The following is a 26,646-nucleotide window of genomic DNA, read 5'->3' as shown; positions in this document are numbered from 1 at the left end:
CAAGTTTTACCTAACCTCTCAAAGAATTTTCCTGATCTCTCGAAAAGAATATTAAAAGTACTGCAATTTTGAAAAAGTTATTCGGATTTATGGGAGGTTTATTTATGCCGAGTGTACGTGGCTTTTTCTCTTCGGGATTCGCCGAATCTCCGGAGTAGTAACTCACGTCGGTGGGGCCCATGGTTTCTCAGACAGTCACGGATACAGGATAAATCGTCTTCGTCTTTCATATCTATCTCCGCCATTCGAATAAATCTCGGTTCGTATAGAAAATTACTTGCACGTTTGAATACAGATAAAACCCTGTCCTCGCCGACCAGAATGAAAGATAGGATTCCCGGCTCAAACCTAAATGAAGAAGCCTGCGAATAAATTTATTGTCCAGAAAATGAATTCCCCTTATATTTTTCAATCGATCCACCGAGCTAAATTGCTTTTAGCTACTTGGATAACAGGTGCAACAGGAGATACTTTATCACTGGTCGATTTACTGGGGATGGCTTGGTTCATCTTCCAAAATTTTTTTCTATATTTTATATAAGGCGTCTAGAATAATGTTTAAGAATTAAAAAATGGTAGCTGAGGTCATTTGACAAAACTTTTTCCATTGCAAAAATTTTCTCTGTGGCTTCGCTACGAAGATATTAATGAAAAACGCGGACCAATCGGGCGATGAACATAGAGGATGAGTCATAGCGCGTCAGCGAGCGCCACGTGTCATTAGCTGCGACGTGACAGCGCTACGGTTCGCTTACTATACTTGCTCTCTGATTCGTCCGTGTTTTTTTATTAATAACTCGTTAACTACGCCTCGGAGAAAATTTTTGTTAAGGAAAAAGTTTCTTTAAATCAACTCAGGAATCTATATTTACAAGATTATAAAATAATTACATAAAATAATTTTTATTAGAATCATCCTTTATAGTATATTGTACCTTTTTAATCTAATTTCACTTTTAGCAACAACCTGTCAAAACGATTTCGTCCTGTTGATCCTCGTCGATAATAAAATAGTTTATGCATAATAATTTTTGACTCCCTACTTTGTACTTTAAAATAATTTAAATACTTCAAGTAATAAATGTCTAATTATTTTCAATCTAGAAATAAATATTTGTCTACTTATATAAACTATTGATGCCTACAACACAAATTAAGACTATAGACACTTAGTATTGTTTAGTAAATTATAAAAATTAATCTTTCTTGTCGTACACTGTCAAAAATTTCTTTTCTATTAGAACAATTGAAAGCATTATCGAGGAGTAAAATAAATTTCGTGAGATTTTTCGGCGATCGGTTCGTGAAAAATTTGGATAATGGCCGCGGGTAGAGGGGTTGGAAGGGGAGTGGTAAATCGCTTGGCCCGGAATCCAGACGATTTATCGTGTATCCGCGGCGCGCACGGTTTGAACTTCGGGACTGAAAGTTACCGCCACGGCGAAACTTGTTCCATTACGTTAGTCAATTTAAGGCGGAAGGCGGAAAGAAAGTTCGCCGCGTCATTAGTCCTCTCGAATCAACTGCTCCCTCTGACGGAAGGCTTCTCCCGTTCCACCAGGCGACGTAGACCAACCGAGCGCGTGGCTCGCACAGCCATCGAACTACGCGAAACAAATGCTGTGTATACCAGCAACGTACCATTTACATGCGATCATCATTACTTTTCCTCGTTTCGCTTCTCGCTTCGCGAAACCGCCCTTTACTTTCCCCGGAAAAACGTACGCAATATCGACGTTGAACATAGAGAAATTATAATTTTTAATTAATAATAATGGTAGTTTAAAATTAAAATTAATTAATGACTCTAGTTTTGCCTTTATTAGAGTATACGAGTTTTGGAACCTTTAGAATAGCAAAAATGTTGAATCTTGTACATTCGATTTTTTATAACAATTATATGTTTTATAAATATTATATAATAATTTTACAATAATTTTAAATACTCTAGAAAGTTGTAGGAAAATTTTTAAAACGCGACAGAGGACGATGGTGATAGAAAGTACTATAAAAATGTTGACGATACTTGGAGAAGAGTGCAGTCCTGAACAAGACTATACATAACTCATGAAAATATACAGTGTATCCCAAAAATAACTCGCAATCAGGTACTAAGGGGTTCCTGACGTAATTCCAAGCAACTTTTCCCTTTACAGAAATTTTCCACGAGGCCTCGTTACCGAGTTATTAAAGAAAAACCGTCGACGCCACGCCCCTCTCTTACTCGCTCCGCCCTCCACATATAATTGGTCAACGTTTTCCTTTAATAACTCGTAAACGACGCGTCGTAGAGAATTTCTGTAAAGGAAAAAGTTGCTTGGAATGGTCTCAGCTATCATACTACAATTCTCAAACATTATTCGGACACCTTATATTTTTTTACTAGTTCAACATTTGACTTCCAAGCGTATTGAACTAATTATTCTAGTTTCGAACTATTCTTCGTTCTAACAATGTAAGTTTTGCTAAAAGGGTAAAATATGGATCGTGACTAGAGCACCGATATAAAAACTCGCGGGAATCGATGGAACGCGCTCGATTTCCGCTCGGCGAGCAAACAGCTTCGATTCCGCGGCGCTTTTATAGGAGGTGGCTGAGAGGAGCGCGTTAATCGTGTGCAGCGGAACGAGCACCGGGGATGCTCAGACTCGCCGGCGTCAGGGGTCTCCCCATCGGTTTTCCTTTGCGGCTGATCCGATCGGGCTCGATATTCAAATTCAAAGATAATATTCACGGGCGGGATTCGCCGCTCGAATTCCGAAGGCCCCGTGGGCTGTGTCGCGCGTCGCCTTACCCCCCCCCCCCCCCTCGTCACTTCCGGCGGTCTTTCCGCTTGTCCTTTTCTCCGCTCTCTTTTTCTCTCTCTACCGGTCCCTCTCTTCCACTCTTTTTTTCTCCGCCTCCTTTCTTTCCTCCATTTTATCTCGCTCGTCGGCGTATCGATCGGACACTTTGCAGTCGAGAACCCGATAGGAATCTCCACGAAAAGTTCGGGCAGCTCGTGTGACACGAGCATTACGCGGCGAAACGACGCCCTCCGACCCGATTCTGCCTCCCCCCTCCCTTCTCTTCTCTTCTCTTGAGGCAACCACCTCCACGCAACAAACCCTCGCTTTTAATCCCTCGCAGCCCCAGGGCAGAACTCTATATCCGATCCCGCGAACGTATTGCCACGAGTTCCACCGTGTCGCCGATGTTTTCTCGCGGCCATGGGATTTTTCTACCGTTCCGGAAACCATACCCTATCTGGACCACCGAAGCCACGGGACGATTAACCCCCGTGTCTTCGAGAACCAGGTGAGCTTCCGAGGGATCAACTTTGGAAATATGCCGGTTCTAAGGTGAACTAGGATGTTTGTGTTACGATGGCTTGTTGAAAGATTAGAGGAAAAGATTTTGATAATTTTTGGTAGTTTTTTTATATATTATAGTAATATTGGAATTTATATAGCAAAAATTATTTGAAATTGGGGAAAGGGTTCCTGAGGTAATTTGAAGCAACTTTTTCCTTTGCAAAAATTTTCTACGAGGCGTGGTTATTTCAAATGGCCTTAGTATTTTTGTGAACGAATCAGTTAGTTTGAATGAACCATTTGTTTATCTATTGTTTAGTCATTTTTGGGACACCCCGTATACAGGTTACAATTTTTGAGATTTTAAATCTTCACATAGCTAGAGTTTAAATACATTAAGTTGCAAGAAGCTGTGGTTTTGGAAACCCATTTTGGAACTAACCTCAAAGCAACTATGACAGTTGGTAACACTGTTTATATTCAAAATGTGGCAGGCGAGATATTCAAAAATACTATTCTTATAAATCATTTTCAATACTTCTTTATCAGTGACAGGAATTAAAAAGGAATAAAATGTAGCCATTCGACAGATCTCGATATAATTAAAAGAAAAAAAGTTATAAATACTCTCGCAATTAAATTAAAGTCAAGCCAGGCGGAAGATATTTCCAGAATCCAAATGTATGAGACTAAAATTCCTCCTTCTAAATAAATCAGTCTATAACGAGAACTAGTTTGACAAATGATATTGCCCTAATTCAAGATCAGATTTCTCTTCGACCTTAATATTTTCAAAAGTGGAAAAATTAAATCTCATTCCTATTATAATTATAAGGGTAACACAGTTATATTAACTGTGTGAAATGTTAAATTAACAATTTAATTTCGTCTCTTTATCGAATTTTCTTCTGTTATTATGATTGTTATATTATATGATATTAAATAAATAATAATGTTAGACTCACTCGTTCACCAAGAGAAACTTGTCGCCTTCGTTGTGCAGGCACCTGCCCTTGCCGGACAGCTCGTTCCTCGATATCATGATCGGATGAGTGACGCCGCTTTGAAACCAGGTGCCCTCCCATCTCGGTGGAAACGTGCATTCTGTAACAGAGTCAATGAACAAACTATTACTTCAAACTGTCAACAATTCCCTGTATAATTAAATCAGAAAAATTGACGACAGAATTCGGAGAAAAATGATGGAATCAACCAAAAAAATCCGTGACAAATCGGCGTGTAATTCGCTGTGCGCATCGACGCGCGGCTCGTCAAAAAGCGAGGTTAGGTCGCGCGTAAGCCCGCGGAGGGGGGAGGGGGCGCCGTGATATCGCGCGCTGCGAAAAAGGACGAGGAGACGACGTAATATTCCCGACGAAGTAATTCGGGACAAATCGTAGCGAGACACGAAGACAAAAGGGGTTCGCAGTAGCGGCTAAGGGTTGAACGGGCTGGCTGGCGGAGAGAGAGAGAGAGGGGGGGTTGGCCGGGGGTAGCTGGAAGGGAGCATAACCATGGCGTCGAGATGGGAATTCCCGGGACGGGATAATCCCGGGGGCGAAGCGAATTTCCGGAAACTACTGGTATAGCACGGAAGGGATACATCCAGGCCGAGTTATCGACGATAATCGAAACCCGGGGACCGTCCCTCGTGCCTCGTTCCTTTCTCTCGGTAGAAGTTCGCCAGCGCGGCGGGGGAGGGGGGAACAGCACCAACCAACACACACCTGACTACGCGCGGCGGTTCGATCCGTGGGAAAAGCGGCGGTCGCGGCCGCGTTCCCCCAAAATCGAGTGCGAAACTCATTTTCTTTCGAAGCCGGAGAAACTCAATCGAGCCCCGCGACGAAAGCGTCTATGCAAAATTATATGAGGGGAGGGGAAGTTGCAGTTGCGGGGACGTGTTGACGACTTCGCGGCGCTGGTAGATAAAAGAAGGTTCGTTGATTTATTAAATTGGCAGCGCGATGCAGGTGTCGCTGCGATCGATTTGCATAATTATTTTTAATATAAATAATAGCAATTCTAGGCTAAATATTATATATTTTAAATATTCTTAAAATCGATGATTGATGGATATTTATGTTTTTATGTATTTATATTTATTTGTATTTAGGCATTTATATTTATTAATGTATGCTACATATGTATCCCTATAACCGCTGATTTATGGCAATATAATATATATTATAATATATATTGCATTATATTTTTATATTTAATATATATTATATAATATATATTGCATTATATTTTTATATTTAATATATATTATATAATATATATTAAAGCATATATTTGGGATATTTTAAAACGTTGTTCGATGATCTAAAAGATGTTTTCCTTTTCTACAATTTCTTTTAGTTCATGGTCAAGAAAAATACCATACATCCAACGTGAACTTAACCTAGAATATACTCAAAGAACTGCATTCGTTTTAAAAATAGTCTTCGAGAGTTATAAATTTATAAATGTTCCAAGTATTGACTTTCTTTGTCCAAAAAATGTGAGAAGAAGAGATAAAAGGAACGCTTTGCAAAGTACAAGGCAAATTTCGGTATACAGGTGACCTAGATGGCGCAGGTTTGCTGTATACGCCGGCACACTTAACCTCACTTACCCTTGGTACGAACCACGGCTGCTCGAATGTGCACCAGCCGTGTGTAGAAAGAAACAAATAAAATTGTTTTTATGGTGCTTGGACCTGGAATAAGTGGCCCGTTTGATGGGCTGTGTAAGGTTAAAACACCGAAACAGAGAGTCTGTTGACTGGGTCTGGCAGTGTGGCACCATGTCAAGGTTATGTCTCTCTAGTTTTGATATAGTTAGCATTTAAGCACACTAGTAATCGATCCAACATGTGTATAAAATATTGCCAAATAAATAAAAGCAATGACGAGTCGAGTGAATCAAAAATTATTTAAATTTGGCTGTCCCAACTTGACCACGTGGATCGCTACAATAGTGTGACGCCATGCCACGTGCGAAGAAAAATTCCCTATACGTCTCTCTAGTCTTAGTATAGTTAGTTTCAAGCGCGTAAGTTGGTAGGACCTAGTCTTATTGCTTCTTTGTCTTCTGCTCGAGAAGATCTCACTACAGTACTATACTTCGTGGTCACAAAAGCTACCCACGTGGTGATCCAGCACACATAATTGCAATAAAAATATTGCCAAATAAATAAAGAAACAACCACGGATCTTGTGATCCAAAAATCATCTAAATTACATTCTCCCATCTCAACCTCATAACTCGCTACAGCAATTGCTATAGTGGCTCCGCCATGCGGTATTATTTCCAGACTTCCACGAGCCTTTACAGACACTTGAGCGATAGAAACACGAATATCGTGCCGCTAAATGTCTCGTCCCGTATAAATCCATCGCGTGGCAGCCAGGCTTGTCAACGAGTGCCGAGGCAATTGGAGGCCTCCACTTCTAGGCTGCCGTGGAGAAAAAAGTCGTAGTATTTGGATCGGGTCGCGTGTCGAATTCCCGTAGACGCGGGACGCTCGAGACTGGACAGTCGATGAATAAATCAATCGAGTAGCGCGAGCCACGCTCGTTCCTTTCTAATTCACCGCGGAACGAGAACGACCTTGACGGTTATGGCGTTGCCGATGCACGGCAATCGACAGTCGTCTCGTCGATTTCTCGTTCTTCGAACGCGTTTCATTTCCGGCCTAATCAATTTTTCGACGGTGCTTCTAGCTTTCGAAATGATTCGCTTCGACGTGCAGCCTCGTCGCGAAAGTGGCCGTCCTTTTATTTGGTAGACTGATTAAACGCGTCTATAGAGTGTCATAAAAGTTACTGGATATCTGGGGAGCAATCTTAGAGAGCACTTAGATAAAAAACTTAGAGAGGAATCTGAAAAGTGACTAGAAGCGTTCCTCAGCTAGTCTGAAGCAACATTTTCCTTTACCGAAATCCTTCTACGAGGCTTCGTTTACGAGTTATTAACTAAAAACGTTGATCAATCGTAGACGGTGGGTGGATCGAGTACGATGGGGCGTGGCGCTATGAGCTTTTCGTTAATAACTCGGTAACGACACGTAGAAGATTTATGTAAAGGGAAAAGTTGTTTGAAATCACCTCGGGTATCCTTTTGTCTAATTTAAAAATTATTAAACTTTTTGTTTAATAACCTGTATACAGAGTACATAAACTAATCTATGTCCAATGGTCTTGTCAAGTACCTCGTTCTTTGGATTTCTCCAAACCCAGGTTTATCAAGGTTCTACCTCGAATCTAACCAAGACATAACCTACATACTTAAAAACACAGTGAAAACAGCTAGAATCACCGTTCCAGTCTTCGCGTCAACAGACTGTTTGCTCGCCATTCGGCGAAGTGGGTCCTCAGGGGGGAGTGCCAGTGCTTTTTACGAATTAAATGAAAGTGGGGCAGCGTAAGAGGCGTCCGGATTTGTCTCGAAGATAAGCCGCGGTTGACAAATACATAAATAGCGCCTGGGCATCGTGGACCGGTAAAGCGGTAATGAGGGGTTAATTAGATTTCGTTCCGGCGGGAAAAGGAGGAAAAATATTGTTGAAGAGGCGACGGTTGTGGCCCCCGGGGGCGGCCGGATACCGGGTTCTCTCCGCGCCGCGTCTTTAAGTAAGACCTTCGTAAATAAAGACTGTTGTTGCCGCTACGGTCCCGGCTGTTGGTTCATCTAATTGCGGTAATCGTTTTCGCGTCAACGGCGGGAACACAAGCCGGGAATAGACCCCCGCCACTCCGAAGAGAAAATAATCGAGTTGGATTCGTCTTTGAGGATTCCGTCGCGCGACGGACCGGAGGGCGAGTTACGACATCGACGGTACCGCGGCCACTCTTCCCCCCCCCCCCCCCTCCACCTTTGAACGGGACGCTCGGCCGCGCGCCGCTTCTCCGCCCGATAGAACAGATGTCTCAACCCCTTCTCCTTCTCCTCTTCAAACCCATCATTCTCGATGTGAAATGAAAAAAAAATTATCCTGCCAGCACGTGGAGGCCCCTTCCACCCACGCAGGGTCCTCCTCGAATAATAAAGCGAGCGACGACGTGTTTAAGCGGTCACGGTGCTGCTTAACCCTCTGCCCACTGTAGGCGTCCAGATTAGATATTGCCTGTTTCGCCCATATATTATTAAATTTTATTATCAACCCCTTGCACTATAAAGAGTCAGACTCGTGATACAAATTTCATGTAAATAAATTCATATTATTAATTTATAGTAAATTGAAATCAAATTTATTTTTCAGTTATCTGAAAACGAATTATTCGCTGACGTTCTGTTTTAGCTGGAACCGGGAACTCTTCTTTCTTCCTGGTTATGGAGGGTGAGCTGAGGTGTTCGGTAATACCTCATAGGGGGAGATCTGAACACAGATTTAGGGGAGAAGGATCTAGGGGAAAGCACAAGGAAGATACAACGGAATTGTCTAGAGAGTCTCGAGAAGGATCTATTAGAAGATATAGAAGGATGTGTTGAAGGATCTGGGGGAAAACTGGAGGAGGATGTTGAGAAAAGTCTGGGGAGTGTGTGGGGAGGGATCTATGAACAAATTTAAGGGTGGGTTTAAGGAGACTAGGCTGTATGATGAAAGGGGGGGGGGTAAGGTTGGAATTAGGGAAGAGGAGGATCTAAATGCTGATCTAGCAATGGATGTAAAGAAGGTGATCTTCCATAGAGACTAAGGAGTTAGCTCCCTTCAATACATAGAGCCTAGGAAATCGACTGTCTTCGATAGAACTTTTTCAAAATAAAATATAAAAAAGGAACCAGAGATGATAATACAGACTCTGAATAAATCCAGAAAAAAATCAGAAATTTCCTACCCCTACATCATCCCCCCAACAACCATAAGAAACTATTGTACATACCCTCCGTAACTTACACTCGTCTACTACGGCATCCACCATCCCCATTACAGAAACAAAAGCATTTGCAGCAACGAATCCGCTTCACGAGACCAGCAACAACCCCCGAACGTCCCAACAATAAAGCCGCCGGCGGGTGGAGTGCAAAAAACCCGGGCGACGAGGGAATTTCGGTGTCCACATCCCTCGGTCCCGATCTATAAATCCCCGGCAAACAATCCGCGAGCACGCGACGCTATTTCACCCCCCTCGAAGACGGGGGCTCATAGCGTCAGTCGCGAGCTGTGCGGCACGCGACGCGGCTCGATATTTACGCGCGCAATCCCGCGGCCTTATCGTTTAACCCCTCGCGCTATGATTCCTACCGCGTTAGGTTAATTAGTGCTTATTTGTCGCTCGTACTGTCCTTAATAAGACCAGACCATTCGTGTTCCTTTTATTGTCTTTATATAAGTTTTCTTTATAGACTTTGATGAGGGAAGAAATAAATTTGATTTCGATTCACCATAAATTAACCCTTTCGGGACGTGTACATACGCCCTCGAAGAATGATCATTCATATACGAAGAGCAGATATATACGTTCATATATACTATATATCACTATATATATACTTTTATTTCATACTTTACATAAGATACTTTTTACTATAATATTTAATTTATTATTTATTATTTCATTCTGCATAAAATACATTTTGTTATATGAAATGGAAATACTGTGTGTCAGGAAGGTTATTTTAGAATTGCAGTTAAAATGGCTTCGAGTGAAAAGGGTTAATAATAATATTCATCTTTAGTAGATCTTGCATGAAATTTGTATCAATAGTCTGACTTGTTATTACAGCATAATGGGTTAATAACAGAAGACCGGGTTGGGACCTTTCAACTTCTATCGCGGTGGAGTCTTCTTTTTTTGCCCTTTGGTCGGCCCTATTCGGCGACACCCCCCCCCCCCCCCCCCCGGGGTGAGAATCTCCATCGCGACCCGGAGGGACGACCCGCGCGAATTGTGATTACGGATTTCGAGAGTCTCGCGCGTGCGGATTTTACGAGCCCGCCGTGAATCGCTCGGTTCAACCCCTGGCCACCAACCACCCCCATAGCCAGCCAGAAACTCTCTTCCACCCAACACCACCACCCTCTCGCGTCGGGGTCTCGTTCGAGCGGCACGGGGCGGCAGGAAGCAACGCTTGGCATACGAACCGCATGGAAATAAATAAATGGCTGAGGGGCCTGGGGGGCGGCGGATTTGCCCCAGGGACCCAACGCCGCCACCACCTGCTATCGATTTCACCCTCGAAACACAGAACCGACGTCGTCTATCCGACGAATCACTTCTTCTTCTTTCGCGGCAGCGGATTCCCGCTTCTCGGCGATTCCGCCGGGGAATCGGCCGCTTGTTTCGAGCGAGATACATCTGTATAAATAAAATATATAGAAAAGAAATAATTACATAGATTGTTCTCTATTGTGACGATTTGTTCTTGAAGATGTTATAGTTTTCAGTGGATTATAAATTGTCAAGTGTTAGTAATCTCATCCTTAATTCTAACATTTATCCCTGGTTAATGTTATTGGTAAATTATATATTGTCAAGTCTTGCTAATTTCATCCTTACTTCTCACGAGTTTTCAATTGTACTGTTCTTATTGTAGTCTCCCTATTGTAAGGATTAATATAATTCTTCGCCAATATTGCCATTACTTTATATTTTATTTTATTTAACTTATTACTGTTATTATGTACATTTATTATTTATTTATTCTATTGGCAGACGCCTAAATGCCTTAATATCATAATTCACCCCTAGAACCTGACATAAACCCAGGAAAAATAATATAAAAATAAAATTAATTAATGCCCCTATTACCAGTGACTTTTGGAACACCCTGTACAATAGAAAATCGACACACAAAATTTTTAACGAAATTTTAAAATTTTTTAAAATCGTCTCTCGTCCAGCCGTTTCACTGAAAATTCGCGCGCGTACTCGGATCACCCGTTCGACTGACGTAGATCGTCGACGAACGTCTCGGCAAGCGCGCTCGACGTTAATAACGTCGTCGGACGGGAATAAGAAAGACGAGCCCCAGCCGGGGCAGAAACGTAATACGTTGGACGGTCAGCTGTTCGATAAACTTGAGCCGAGTAAATTGAAACGCCGCGGCGCGCCGCGGCTGATTGAAGATTCTGTTATCGGCGGGCAAACGCGCGCAGGGAATAAAGGGCCGGAAACGGGTCGCGCGAGGAGGAGAGGTGGGGGAAAGGAAATGAGCAGGGGAAAACAACGTAATTCATCGACGCCGGGGCCACGGCTTTAATATCAATAAATTTAACGGTATCTTTTAACGACACTTTCGAAGCGACTCCGAGATGGAGCTGAAAGCGAGTTAATGGAAAGAGACACCGCCCCCCTCCCCCTCCCTTTGTTTTGCCGCCGTTCACGGAATCGGTTGCCGGACTAATGTGACGGAAACGGTGGAATTATTTATTTTTATTTAAATGCTATTGTTTAGCAGCTGCGAGGAATACGAGAATTAATTTCCTTATTAATCCTTTACAAAGGGTTAAGATGGTGACTCTGAGGAATCACTAAAATTGTTACAGCATGTTACAAAATAATTTTTATATTAGAAAATATTATTAAAAGTATAACTGTTGTTGCACGGGTTACAAGATTCAATTTTATATACATAAAAACAAATATGTCATATAAAATGGAAATACTATATGTCAGAAAAGTTATTTTTAAAGTACAGTTAAAATGGCTTCGAGTGCAAAGACGTGTTTACTAGGATAAGGTATAATGTATATTTTATTATATTATTATAATATTATATAATATCATAAATTTATATATTTTAACAAGCTGACTTAAGCTTGACCACATTACTATCACTTGAAACGGTAAATGCTAAAATTTATATATTACAAAATATATATTAATAATAATATATACGACATATTATGTTCTACATATTATTCTGAACAAGTTCAAATTTCCTATAAAAATAAAGGAGCCAAAAGATAGATAAATAAATACCTTTCCATAACTGAGAACAGAGAGACGTCCACAAAAGGTTAAATCTCTTCAGCCAAGAATCCCAAAAGAATAGTTCGCCGCGGTAAAATCAGGAAACTTGACTTTTGGCCAGCTGGGCCAACCTGTCCGACCGCGACGGGGCTCCGAAAAGCGCTGTTTAATCCGCAATTTACTGGTTCCATTTACGGGTAGAATTATATTTCGTCGAAGGTCTCCATTCTCCGGGGCGGACCGGCGATCCGGGACGAAAAAAGGCCGAGCCTGGTGCCGGACATTGGAAAAACTGTGTCCCGAAGCTGCGAGTGTATAAAACGTGAACGACGACTCGACGTTCCGATAAAATCGCGCGCGGAGAAAGGGTTTGTCGCGCGCGAAGGAGACTCCCCCGGTATTCCCGGCGAAGCTGTTTCGCAACAGCGAATGGAGTGTCGATTCGCGAGAATCCGAGGACGTTACTTTTCGTTAGCCAAACGACTCCCGGCAGTGGGCCGGGGATTTGTGAAGAGAGAGAGTGGGGGAGAGGGAACGCGCGCGAAATTACGCGGAGTTTATTCTCACGGACGAGTCATTACTTTCCCGCGACCTCCTTACAACGGCGTATCCGGCTTCCTCCGCTCCATTCACCGGGCGAATAACGATCCCCTGGTGGCTCTACGTCTCCCCGGAAATGGGCCGCGTTCTCCAATTGGACAATGATAATAAGGGTAACAGCGACAGGAATAATAACGACGATGATTAGAAGAATCGTGGCGAGAGCACCTTTCCCCTAGGCGAATCCCGTCCACCGGCTTCCCTCCCCTTTGAAACAAGGAGTTTTATGTTTGAGGTGGAGTGATGATGTTTAACCATGTTCAACTACGTCATTTTAACCATTAAAATTATTATAGAGTTAATTTTTAATAAGTGTAGATATTTTACTCGAAACTTGGAGGATGGATGGTTCAAGCTAGGTCAAATATGTTCAAACAAGATATTTACTATCGCTACTGTGAAATATTTATGTTAACTATTGACTGAAGTAATTATTTTAAAGCTCATAAATCGGTTGGAATATTTTTAAAAATAAAAATGTGGTCAAGCAACCAGCAACCAACGATTTTTAAAAACCCTGCCAACATCTCGTACAATAAAATCTAAAGAAATAACAATGATCTGGGTCGTAAACATGACGTCGATGTTATTAAAAATTGTCAAATGACCGTGGAAGTAGCCATAGCAACAGCAAGAGGATAATGCCGCGCCGTAACGCGAGTTTCCATTGAATCCGTCTCGAGGAAGCTTAAAAAGAAAGTATCGGACGAGAGACGTCTAATTAGATCGTTATCCGTTCTTTCGGTATAGTTCGCAATTGTCGCAGGAAAAATATTATCGTAGAATCCGGTAACAAGCAATTCTTATAATTTCTTACCAGAATTCTACTTTTGCCTGTTCAAACGGCGGAAAACGCGGTCCGTCTCGTTACAATCTGTTTGAACAGGGGGGGAGAGAGGGAGGGGCAACGGCAATGTGAATATTTTACGGGGCGATTTCATTCATCGGACAGGAAACTAACTCCCGGTCCGATAAACGTCCGAAAGTTCCAACAATAGCCGTTGCTTTGAAATTTATCGGCGCGCTTTCTACTTTTCCATTATATTATCCACGGGAAAATCTCCCTCGATCTTTACTTGTTAGGCAAGAACTATAGCCTCTGTTCCACTTTCCACAATCAGCCTCTGCGCCGAACGTGACTCGAATATACCACCACACGCCGTTTTCCCTCCGCGGCCACACGCCGGCTACGTCATTATTATTGATTAACATTCGTTTCCTCGTTGGCTTCCGGTCACGCGTGTTTTTCCTCGCATCGTTCGATCTCCATCTTCGGTGGAACCCGTTGAGAAAATCGATCGTAACAGATGCTGGAATAAACTGTTTAATTTTGTTTAAAGGAGGAGTTAAAATCGAATACTAGAAATTTTGCAAATTAGCGTAATTGATTTATAACTTTATTTGTATTAACCTTTGCCCTTAAAATTTTATTTTATTTTTTTACTATTTTTATGGTGGTTTCTAATAACACTCAACTTATTTTGCTTATTTTCTTTTTTTTAAATTTTATTTGAAGTATGGCACTTGCAATACCAAGTTCATAAAATTTTATTTTACTTCTTTGAAAAATTTTTACAATTTTTGTTATTTAATTCTACAATATTTATACAATTTTTTGGGAGTCTTCTTTCTTCCTTCTTCTCTCTTTTTTCGCTCGCCGCTCTTAAAATCACCGCCGCTCGCCGCTCTTAATATTAAAACGCTTTACAATCGCAATACAATAATCGCTCCGCATAACCCATTCCCACTATAACCACTATCACGTTGCACGAAGATCACTCGATGGTTGCGCCGCCTCCCTCCACGGATACCTGTAATAGAATGGGAACCCGTACGGGTACCAAAAAGCCAAGGATCAACCTACATGCGAGCATTAAACCACTCACAATAAGGGATCCTTGGAGTAAGACCGCGTCCGCCCAACGGCAGATTGCAATAAAAATGATCGACTGGACGCCTCTTATATACTAATTAGCGTACACTTTCATACGCGAGAAAGAACTTCAAGACGCCAGTCTCCAAGCGGCGTGGGTGACAATTAGCGCCAATTAATTTTTCTGCTAGGTGTCATTATTACGCGATCGATACCTTTCGATCTATTAAAACGCTGTTTATTCGGTAATTGTGTTTCTATTGATGACAGGCAATATAAATTATGTTAGATCGAAGCTTTACGGATTTTTGTAATAAATAACATTGACTGCGAGTAATAAGGTAAACGTCTATAATTCAACGCAAATGACGTTTAACTTCACATACTTCGTGACAGATTGACGTTTCCTCGTCGATCGAAAATTTCCGATATGCATGTTGAATGAGAGATAAGGGAAGAGAGATAAGAGGGAAGAAAGGGAGAGGAAGGATTTCTTATTTTCTAATTATTAATACGTTTGTCACAGTCATATTTAATAAGAAAAATCGAAATCTATGACACTGTCTCTTGCTCAGAAGTCAATTGTGTCAGTCTAGCATGGAATTTGAAGTTAATGATTTAGAGGTACAGTATATTATTTACAGAATATTATTATATTATTTACAGTATAGTGTTACAGTATACTATTATATTGTTACAGTGTTTCCTTATATTGTTACAGTACTTTTTTACAGGTTACCACTGTTGTTCTATGTATCACGCATTTGAAAGATAAAAATATTAATTTTGTATAGTGTAGGTGTTACACATCACCTCTAGAATTTCTATATAAAATCACAAGTTCCTATCTAGAAAATAGATTCACTTTTATCTGCCGCTTCAGTAGCTATTCAACTGTGAGAGAATACAAATATGAATTCCAATATATTTTCCAGTAAATTATTTTAGTATAATTCTATCATATTCTAATTTCTTCATTGTATTATGTTTATTTAGAAGAAATGTAATAATGCCTTGTGTTAAAGAATTAGACAAGAGTGATATTAATTGAATACCATTATTATGGTCAAAAAATGATCAAATCAGTAAAATAGCTATAGTATTAAATAGAAGTTGTTGTGTTGTGTCTAATGGGACAATATTAAGTACGCTATAATATATATTATATTTTATTGCATTATATTATTATATTTTATTTATTATATTACATTAGATTACAGTATAATGAAACACCAATAAGTACAGTATAAAATATATTATATTGTGTTGTGTTCTGTTATATTATACTATATTATATTATATACATACATAATATCATACTATATTATAAATTACTACTCTACTAAACATAGTATTATGTTGTAGAATTTACAAATGCTTTCTTTCAGATAAAGGAGAAATTATTGGAGATCATGACTACAATCAAGAAGAATTTTAAAAATGTATAATGTATACAACATGGCAAGAACGATCAATAGAATTTGTTTGATGTAAAGAAGAGAAAAAAGTGGATCAGCACATGATAGCAATTGCCCAGCCAAGCAGATACTAATCCCAAAACATACATACTAGATTGCTATCTCTATAGAAAACACTGTACAACTTTCTCCGTTTTTTATAAGAATTTACACAATTTTCCAAGCCGCGGTTAACCCCTTGACGTACCATTTTCCTCACAGTTACCGCGATTAGGAATTATTCGATTAGCACAATTTTTTAGAAGGGACAGAACATTAATGTTTATTCCGTACCTGAATTTACTTCTATGCTTAAATATTAATATCAGGGGAATAGAATTTTATTCCAATTTTAAAGAACACAATGACATCCATATTTATTTATCTATTACTAGTAATATCCATCACGAGTCGGATTCGTCAAAGTACTGCAAGGGGTTAAATATCACAATTTCTTTTAAATGGCAACGAGCAACATATTCAAACATTGGAATTCTCGAAAGGTCGCGAAGGAATGTTTTCGAATTCTCTTCTTTCGAATTATGATTGTTTCGTGTTCCATTCTCCAGCGTCTCGGGCGTTGACGCGTTCGATGATCGATCGACCGACCGGAAGAGGACCGAGGGCACGTGGCCACGAAAGATCGCGTGATGTCGTCTTAATCAAGAAATTTCGGGGCCGGCCACGTGACCCGAGACCAGCACCCACGGTACCCGGGCAGGGTGTATTTTGTCGTGGGCCATTTCTGAGCTAAATTACAGCCACGCAGGCGTTGTTACGGCTGCTTGACTACCGGTGAAATGGATTGCGCCGGGGATAAAGAATGAAAAATTGCCGGCACCGTTGTATCGCGTGTATTGTTCCACCTCTCTCTCTCTCTCTTTTTCTCTTTCCCTCTCTTTTGCTCTCCCCCTCTTGTCTCCAAAAACGAAATTCCATTTATCGAGAACTCTATAAGAGCAATTATAAAATATATATTAATATGATCTTGATAGTATGCTCAATGAAAATTTGTAATAGACATAAGTAAAATAAAATTTGAAGAGGATGTTACTATAGAGAGACCATGATGAACATGAAATAATAAAAAATTCTTATAAGTAATGTAACACTTTAAGAGCAATGCTATTTATTAAAAATACAAATTAGAGATACTCAGAACTACAAATAAAAATATCCACACAACTTACAAAGAAATGCTCACCCCATAAACGGTTGTTGTTACAAAGTGTTTAAGAGGAACACGAAACAGAATCGTGCACGGCTAGATACAAAATTTCGCGAAGCACCGGAGGCGCATTGTCTTCAGGTGGAACAGGAACACGGGCCGCGCATCATTTCGCCGATAAATTGTTTTCAATGCGGCATTATCGGGCTCTATCGCGCGAGCAATTATCAGCTGGAACATCGTTAGCTCCGTCGAGCTCTCTGGAATCATAATGAAAGCCGACCGGGTCCCGCGAGAGGTTCGAGAAGAGAGAGAGAAAGAGAGAGAGAGAGAGAGAGAGAGAGACGGGGGACCGCGTCCGATCTGAATGCGGCAGATCGAAGCGCCGGATAGCGTGCTGTATGCACGTGTGTGTGTACGTGCAATCTCTGTGGCCCGAAGGCAGGAGCTTGAAAACCACGCGGCCAATAGAATCCGAACACCTGTGTCCAAAGAAACCGAACCGGCAACGGCACTGTTAAACGTTCGACGAAATGTTCACGCGTGCTTGCGGACAAACGGCCTTCCCCCCGCTCCCTTCCGCGCCTGCCAAGCAACCCCGAGAGTCCCGGCATTGTTCGGGCCTGACTTTTGTTGTCAGGATTCCCGAGGCTTTGCATACAACCGTCTGATTAACTCGCGACGCAACCATTCCGGCTAATCAGTCGAATTAACCCATTCAGGGACGAATCAAATCCGGGATACGGCTAATGAGATGTGGAAGCTTGATTTCGCACGCGGTAACCGCGGCTTCCCGCTCGCTACGTCGCCTTACCTCGACTGTTTTTAACGACTCGTCGCAGTCGATGAGTTTTAAACGAGCAGTGTACAAGTAATTGGTTAGAATAATCAGTTGAGTCATCGAGAAATTGTGTATTATTGTTATATTAGGTTGTGTATATTGGGATCACATATATTTCAAGATTTTAGGTACATCAAAGTTTGAGGTTATGTCAAGCTTTTAGCTACTTTAAGACCTCAGATGGTTTTAAATTTCTAAGACTCCTCAAGATCTTAGGTACTTCTGGGTCGTAGATATTTCAAGGTTTTAGGTTATGTCTTGGTTCGAGGTTATGTCAAGCTTTTAGGTACTTTGAGATCGCAGATACTTCTAGGTTTCTTACGTTTCTGAAGATCTTAAGCATATTGGGGTCATATATATTTCAAAATTTTAGGTACTTCAAAGTTTGAGGTTATGTTAAGCTTCTAGATACTTTAAGACCTCGGATACTTCTAAGTTTCTAAGGCTCCTCAAGATCTTAGGTACGTCTGTGTCGTAGATATTTCATGGATATGTCTAGGTTCGAGGTTATGTCAAGCTTTTAGGTACTTTGAGATCTTACATACTTCTAGATTAGGACCGTCCGCAATTGGTTTAAAAAAAGAGCTGACAATGTCGAGTTGAATGATGAAGACCGCAGCGGCCACCCAGCAACGTCTGATACGGATATTATCAAGACTGTGCTCACTGAAAATCCGCGATATAGTGTGCGGGAGATACTGGACGCCACTAATAGTCCCAAGACAATGGTACATAAGCATTTAATCAAGATGGGATATGCGAATCGATATGAAGTTGGGTTCCACGTCTATTGACGGAGACCGGCCTTATGAACCGCGTCTCTACGTGCTATTTACTTCTTCAGCGACATGTAAGGGATCCTTTCTTAAAGAGGCTTGTCACTGGAGACGTGAGTTGGATTTTATATCAAATTATGCATCGAAAACGCACTTGGTCTAAGGAAAAGAGACCTTCAACTGTTGCGAAGCCTGCACTTCATGCGAAGAAGGTTCTTTCGTGCATTTGGTGGGACTGGAAAGGTGTAGTGTACTACGAGCTCCTTCCTCAAGGTGATAAGATCAATGCTGAGAAATATTGCAATCAACTGGATCAATTAAAAAGCCGCCATAGCAAAAACGGCCAGAATTGGCGAACCGACGAGGCGATGTTTTCCATCGTGACAACGCAAGACCGCATGCTGCGTTGGCCGTAAGGCAAAAATTATTACAGTTTGATTGAGACTTGAGATTTGAGTTCTACCTCAACCTCCTAGCTCCCCAGATCTTGCTCCATCCGATTATCACTTGTTCCTTTCCTTAAAAAATTCTCTCCGTGGTAAATATTTCAAATCCATAAGCGAAATGAAAAGATGAATATTTTGCAAATAAGCTTCAACAATTTTGGAACGAGGAGATAATAAGGTTTCCTGAGAGATGGAAGAAGGTTATGGGACAGAACGGTTCATATATAACACAATAAATCCACGTTAAACAACAAATATTGTGTATTCATTTCGCAAAAGGGAAGAAACTTATAGGACACCATAATATTCATTTTAATTGCCACGTTGAAGCAATGAGAATCGCCTAAAGATGCACAGTCGGCTAATGAGGTCGGGTGGAGGGGGTTGAAGCGCACAAGTTTGATTTATGCAACGCGGCGAAGATTTACGTTCGCCGCAATACCATCTTCGGATTCCTGGTCCGAGAGGGGGGCTCCGCGAATATAAAATCTACGGGATAAATTTCGCGCGAATGGCTATTAGACGGGGCCCCAGGATCGCGGCGGCGGCGGCGACCAGGTAAATTTACGGCTCACGAATGAAATATTTGCCAATACGGATGCCGTGGCGAGATTAAGTAGCTCGGATACCGTTCCGCCGGGACCATGCGCGCCCCCGTTGATACAGACGACCTAAACTTTGGCTATAAACTCGCTCGCGGTCCTAATATATATCATTTATCAGAAGGGAAAAGTATAGCGTCAGGCCGTTGGTCCTGCGGGGGCCATTTTCGACGGGCCTCGAAGAAAGAATTTCTACGCTCTGCGCAGAAATTCACCTTTGCGAATACACACCTACGGACGACGCTTCCTCCCCCCCCCCCCCTCTCCCCATGGACGATATTCAAAAACGTTTTCGTTAACGCGACGGTCACGCGAAAATTATCCGGCGTCCATTCGGCTCGTCTTCTTATCGAGCCACAAGCCGTGATATATGAAATTTATGGTCCAAGCGGACCATAGAAAAATACCGCATCTTTTTAGCCCTGGTCTTACGTCCATTCGAAAACCGTTCCAGCTTTATGGCTACTTTTATTGAGAGGGCAAACGCGATATTGAAAATTAACGGCGTGTATGATTAACTGGCTCGCGCGAGTCGTTTTCGCTATCTTCTTTTGTGTCGACCTTTTTTGCGGCAGGTCTTTGTTATTATTGCGTTTAAAGGTAGCGTTTTTATTTGAAAATATAGAGAGTGTTTTATTGTGGACAAATTTGGCTATTTTTATTTGAAGAGTGGCCTGTGGGATTGGAGATTAATCGTAATTATTATTTAAATTGTATATTCAATATAATATACTGTCTCTTATAATATCAATCTATAATATACTATACGTTAGATATATGCAGATTATTAATTATAGATTATTAAAAGATTATTATTTAAATTATATATTCAATATAATACACAATCTATTAGATATGTACAGTTTATTAATATTTTTCGTCTTTATTTACGTGGATATTTTCTTTACTGATACTGTCTTTTTTTGAGTATATTAAGGTTCCTTCTTTTAGGTTAGAACTTTGAAACACGTGACCGAGGGCGTACAATATTCTTTGGGGATAATTACTGTGAATATTGGAACATCGTAATGAGAGCGACGCTAGTATAGATCTCAATGTAACATAACACTCAAGCAGACATATTAATAAGAATAATATTAATATATTAATACTAATATCAATATTAACCCTTTCGCTACGGGCGGGTTCTCCGCCGCGGTACTTCTGCTGAACGGAGCGCCGCGACATCACTGCACGCCACGCAACGCCGATCGTCAGCGAGAATGCCGCGGCGAAGAACCCATGCTGCTGAGACTGATTGCCGAGGTACATCGATTGCTAAGCAGTTTGTTTATTCAGTTGTTAGCAGTAAATGATGCAAAAAACATTGTCAGTGTATGCCCAGAGTCAGAAACTTGCGTAATACGGTTGGACGCAATAGATCATTGGCATCTGGCGGAGAGCCACTAAAGTGGCCCGTAGTACCTCAGTGACATCTTGCGCGGAGCCACTATAGTGGCCCGTAGTACCACAGTGACATCTTATGAAAAGCCACTATAGTGACCCGTAGTAGCGAAAGGGTTAATAGAATAAAAACAACGCGACAGTTTTTGGAAATATTTCTATCGCTTCTATAACTTCAAGCCTCTTCCACTTGTTTTGCTTATAAATTCATGAAATCTACAGCCATAACACTTTGTCAAATTAAATTACATTTAAATAAAAATCCTCTGCTATCTAAAATAACAAAACGACTAAGAGAAAAGAATTAAAACTAATATTCACTGTATTAAAATAATTAATTCAATAAAATAATTACTCTCTGCCTTCAAAAATCCTCATAAAGAAAATTTTGTACATAAAAATCTGAAAAATACCAAAATCTGTCTTATTAAAATCTCCTTAAATAAAATAAAAAAAATCGAGCAGGTGTCTAAAAATAATCCTTTCCGACTCTCTTTCCTTCTCAGCTGATTTAATTATGTCATGTCGGTTGTACAATTTTCGACATCCAATTTCGTGGTTGCCGGCGTAAGAAACGCCGAGACGTGTCGAACCGACTGCTGGCGGCAAAGAGGACTGTGATTGGCGACAATCAAGCGAGGATCATTGCAAGGTTCTCATGACTCCTTGGATCGGCAGGAAACTCGGCGGCGTCGGCGGTGCTCCTTAATTAATTTGCCGGCGGTCCGTGGGAGGTTTTAAGGACGATTAAAGGCGGCCGGGAACAGTCGATGCGCGACAGGAGATTGCGATCAACTAGCAGCCAACTATGGATGTAGACGGGAGAGAGAGGGAAGGGAATTTCAGTATGCCGTTAAACTATCCTCGGGGGCAGATGACGCAAGAAGAATTTTCATTATGCCGCAGCGAATACAATCGGTGCGGCAATCAGGCCGCTTCACCCTCGGTTTAAACTCGTTTCGAGGGTCAATAAAGGTTTCTCTCTCTCCCTCAACCCCCACCCCCATCTCTCTCTCTCTCAACCCCCCTTAACCCTAGCCTCTCTCTCTTTCTCAACACCCCCCTTCGATCTTCTCTTTCTCTCCGTGAACTCCCCAGCGACTCTCTCTCTCTCTTTTTTTCTTCCAACCCCCCTTCGACCTTCTCTCTCTCTCTCTCTTTCTCTCTCTCAAATACCCCTTCGACCCTCTCTTTCTCTCTGTCAACCCCCTTTTGACCTTCTTTCTCTTTCTGTCTCTCTCTCTCGCTTTCTCTCTCTCAACCCCTGTCCAACCCTCTCGCTCTGTCTGTCCCTTGATTTCTCTTTTGGTCCCTCTTCATCCGTCCCTCTGTCGACCTCTCATATTGGTAATTTGCCCTAATTTGTTCAGTTGAATGTTTATCAACTTAGATTAGACTTTGCTGAAAATTAGCTGACCAGTGGACCTCGCGAAGTAACAATGCTTCTTTGACTTACCAATAAAGCATTCTTTGAACATAGGCTTTTATGGGAGAAGAGAAAATTCTATTTCATCCATAATGATTTTAAGATGTTCGACTTGTTACCAGATAGCACCCTTAACCCTTTGCACTATAACATCTTTTACGTTGACTTTAAGATTATATTGCTATATAGTTCCAATATGCACTGGACGCCTTAGAGACGTCCATTTTAGGTCTGAACTCTTTCTGCCTCAAAATGGACGTCTCCAAGACGTCCTAAAAAAGTCTTATAAACGTCTTGAAGACGTCCGCGTGACATCTATAAACAGTACATAAGACGTCTTTTGGATGTCTAAAGGACGTTTACCAGGCCTCTTTCAGACGTCTGAAGGATGTTTCGAACACGTCCAAAAGACGTCTTGAAGACGTCTAAAAGACGCCATGCTTTATAACACAGGATATTTCTATTCCATTCTTAAACCATCCCTAGCACCTTCAGGACGTTAAGGAACTTAAAGACTTCTTTAGTATCTAAGCTATCTAACCCGCCAAAATAAAAATTGCCTGCACCGTCATCTAAGAAACTAAAATTGCAATCTATTTCTCTGAAGAATAGATCCTCTGAAAAATGATCCTCGGATTCTCTTCGCGAGTCCATTGCCGAAAACAATGGCCTCTAACATCCGCGACAAATAACTATCGATCAACGGGAATTGTGCTGTGGGGGGAGGAGGGGGTTCGGTATAATTGATACGCAAATGGGCGAACGGAGACAACGGGCCGACCGAAAACGGGGGCTACGGCGACGCGCTTGAAAATACAAAAGGAGACGAAAGGAAAAACAGGATGAAAAGGAGGCGAGCGAGGAGCGCGAGCGGGTGGGGGCCGGCGGGGGGGGGGGGGGGGGGAGAAAAGCGGAAGCCGGACGGAGAACAAAGGAGAGAGGAAAAAAAGGTCTCGGCGCTTCCATTCGCTGTGCATAATTGATTGGCGCTTCAAAGGGCCCCGGGAATAATCCGGGCCACTGTATAACGTTGATACGGCACTTTTTCATCTTCAACCCTGCCCCCCCTCTCCCCATCCCTCTCTCTCGCTCTCCCACTGGTACTCTTTAGGTTGCAGTCTCTCTTTCTCTCTCTGGTATTCACTAGCTCATTGTTTCTCTCTCTTTCTCTCTGTTACTCTCTAGTTGATAGTCTCTCTCTCTCTCTCTCTCTCTCTCTCTCTCTCTCTCTCTGTTATTCTCTAACTCACTCTCTCTCTCTCTCTGTAACTCCCTACCCCACCGTCTCTCTCTCTCGAGAAAGGGATCTCTTTGTCTCTCGCTCTCGTTTTCTCCCGATAAAAGTCCGTACTGGACATTGGCATTGATCCGGATTACAATGGCCGCCGATATGACGCGTTCCACGTTCTTGCACTTTTCTCAGTTGAAAAAGAGACAACGGACAAAGGGGGGGGGGGGGGAAACAAATGACGCGGCAAGCGGACCGCGAACGACGCCAACCGCTGATTAATATACTTCCGGAATAGCTGTGTGGCGCCATCTGGTTCCCGGCTATCGAAGAGCGGAGATTAGGTTAGGTCGTCTAAGTGAGGTTAGCTTTAAGTCAGGTAAAAAAGCACTAGTTTTCTTTTCCTCTTTTTCTTTGGAGATGTGAAGATTTATAATTTTAGGTTTATAGAAGATTATGCGATTTGTTTTGCTAAGGTTATGTATGCAATGTGAAAAAGAAAGGTTAGTTTTAAGGTTAGAAATATTGAAAATCAGATACCATTGGTGTAAGCTGTTCAGATCTACAATTAATGAAAAATTAACGTCTCTTCAAGGATGTCTTCATTTTTAATCTTTTTGTTAATTTATTGTTGTAATAAATATATAATAATAGTGATGGTTCAGTAAGAATGAAGTAGCGTCATTCAAGAAAGCCGTGAAAGAAATCGTGGCACGAAGTATTAATATAAAAATAGTCAGCGCAATCATAGCACCGATTATAGACAAATTATCCTTTGGGATTTAGTAGGTTGTCACGCCTGTGTTGTCTTTACACCCTGTGTATTATCATCTACAATATACACATTTTGCAGAACGTTTAAAATAATATTAAAAACTATTTTATGAAATTTTTCAGCATCTAGTTTTCTTTATTTAATTGTGAGGGTTGGCCAGCCTGATATATTATAAGTTTGAGAAGCCTGATATATGGGGTTATGATGCTCGATCTTCCCCTAACATTTGCTCACTCATTGCTTTGGAAATTTAAATAAGTCAAATGCAGATACTATACCATAAACAAGCCCTCAATGTTTACAACTAAATAAATGGATTCTTAAAAACAAGGATTTTCAGCAGATACTATAGCATAAACAAGCCCTCAAGATTTACAACCAAGTAAAAGAATTTGTAAAAACAAGGTATCTCAGAATTTTTGTCCGGCGTCTCGACAGCAGAATCAAAATTGCACGGGGTCAGATTATCCCGAAGCCCGCCCGTCTAGACCCTTCATAATTGACGCGGGCATTAACTGTTTTCCTGATGTCGAGTCCCCGGTCTTTGCGTCAAACACCGGCGTATAAAAGATTGGTCAACAGACCGGCCCCGGAAACAAAGGGGAAAGGAGTTGCACGTCTCATGCATAATTTTTACCCAGAGGTCCATTTACGTGGGTAGACGTGCCGTGCCCGAGGACCGGCGGAGAAAAATGCTTCCGCCACCCTCTGTCGGGGATGCAACTGCGTCCTATTCATTCGTCTCGGACCTGTCCCGTATCTGGTGCTCGACAGGTGCCATCGCGTCATTGACGTACGACGATTTGTCATCACCTGGGATTATTAAAATCAATGCCGAAGGTATGTTGACTTGGAAATTTGCTTGTACGTTATTGTATTTAATATATTTTTAGGTTATTATATTTATTAGGTTATAGGATGCAGTTCGTAGGCCTGATAGATGGTAATTGACCACCAGGTGTCACCATTGGATATAGATGTGTGAAGGTTTTTTTATTTATATAAATAAAAAAACAAATTTATTAACAATAAAATTTATAATATATAACAATATTATATAACAACTGAATAAATAATTACAGGTGGCAAGAGCTTCATTACCATAATTTGCAAAGTTAATAAACGTGAAAAATTGTCGACAAAATAGAATATGATAATTACCAACGTCACCAAAAATTAGGTTACATTAATTTTCCTTCTATTAATATAATTTTTAATTGAAAAAAGAAATCACAATGTCAGAATCGAGGCGTGTAAAATAATGAGGATCCCATGGTAATTCTCGCCTCGTAAATAATCATCCGAAAAGAAGGCGTCCCCTAACAGTCCCTATCGATATTCTCCGCTGTCAGAATGGGGTAGCGACAAATCACGCGAAATTCAGCGGGCAAAACCCGTCGTAGGAACGTCTCGACAGACGGATCGACAGGCAATTGACTAATGGATGCCGCGAATACGTTTCGATTCCCTTAGAAAGCCAAGTTCAAGGACGTCGACGTGGGGAGAGGGAGTCCCGCGAAGGGGATCCCGTTAAATGACACGGTTAGGAGGACCAATTTCCCTGGCGAAGGCGGAGCCAGCCTTCTGGAAACGTCGCGAAAATCCCCTTGCCTAGAGAAGGCAAAAAGCTTTGCCGGTTGAAAACGTCGAAACAAGCTGACCTGGGGTCAACCAGCCCTCCAAACCAACTTAAATTGAGCAGCAGGAAATTAGACAGTTTTTCATCACATACGTTTCAATTAAACAAAAATTAGGCACTCGATACCTAGAACTATCGTTCAGCAAATCTTAATCAGGTTCCACGCTTTGCCGTTGGTGCGCCAAGGAATATGCTAACGTGTTTCCGTCTTGAAA

At 41.4% G+C, this 26,646-nt stretch overlaps 1 protein-coding gene across 1 annotated transcript in view; it reads right to left on the bottom strand.

The window, feature by feature from the left end:
* The window catches only part of LOC144477173 (uncharacterized), a 390,171-nt gene that overhangs the window by 38,795 nt on the left and 324,730 nt on the right, over positions 1-26,646 (bottom strand). The window contains exon 4 of the mRNA XM_078194663.1: positions 4,259-4,397. Within this exon, the coding sequence (XP_078050789.1) occupies positions 4,259-4,397 (139 nt within the window). The remainder of the gene's footprint in view (positions 1-4,258; positions 4,398-26,646) is intronic.

This window comes from Augochlora pura, chromosome 11, assembly GCF_028453695.1.
Source record: "Augochlora pura isolate Apur16 chromosome 11, APUR_v2.2.1, whole genome shotgun sequence".
Classification (NCBI taxonomy): Eukaryota; Metazoa; Arthropoda; class Insecta; order Hymenoptera; family Halictidae; genus Augochlora; species Augochlora pura.
Note: the sequence above shows the minus strand (reverse complement) of the source record. Positions and strands in the feature narration are given on the sequence as shown.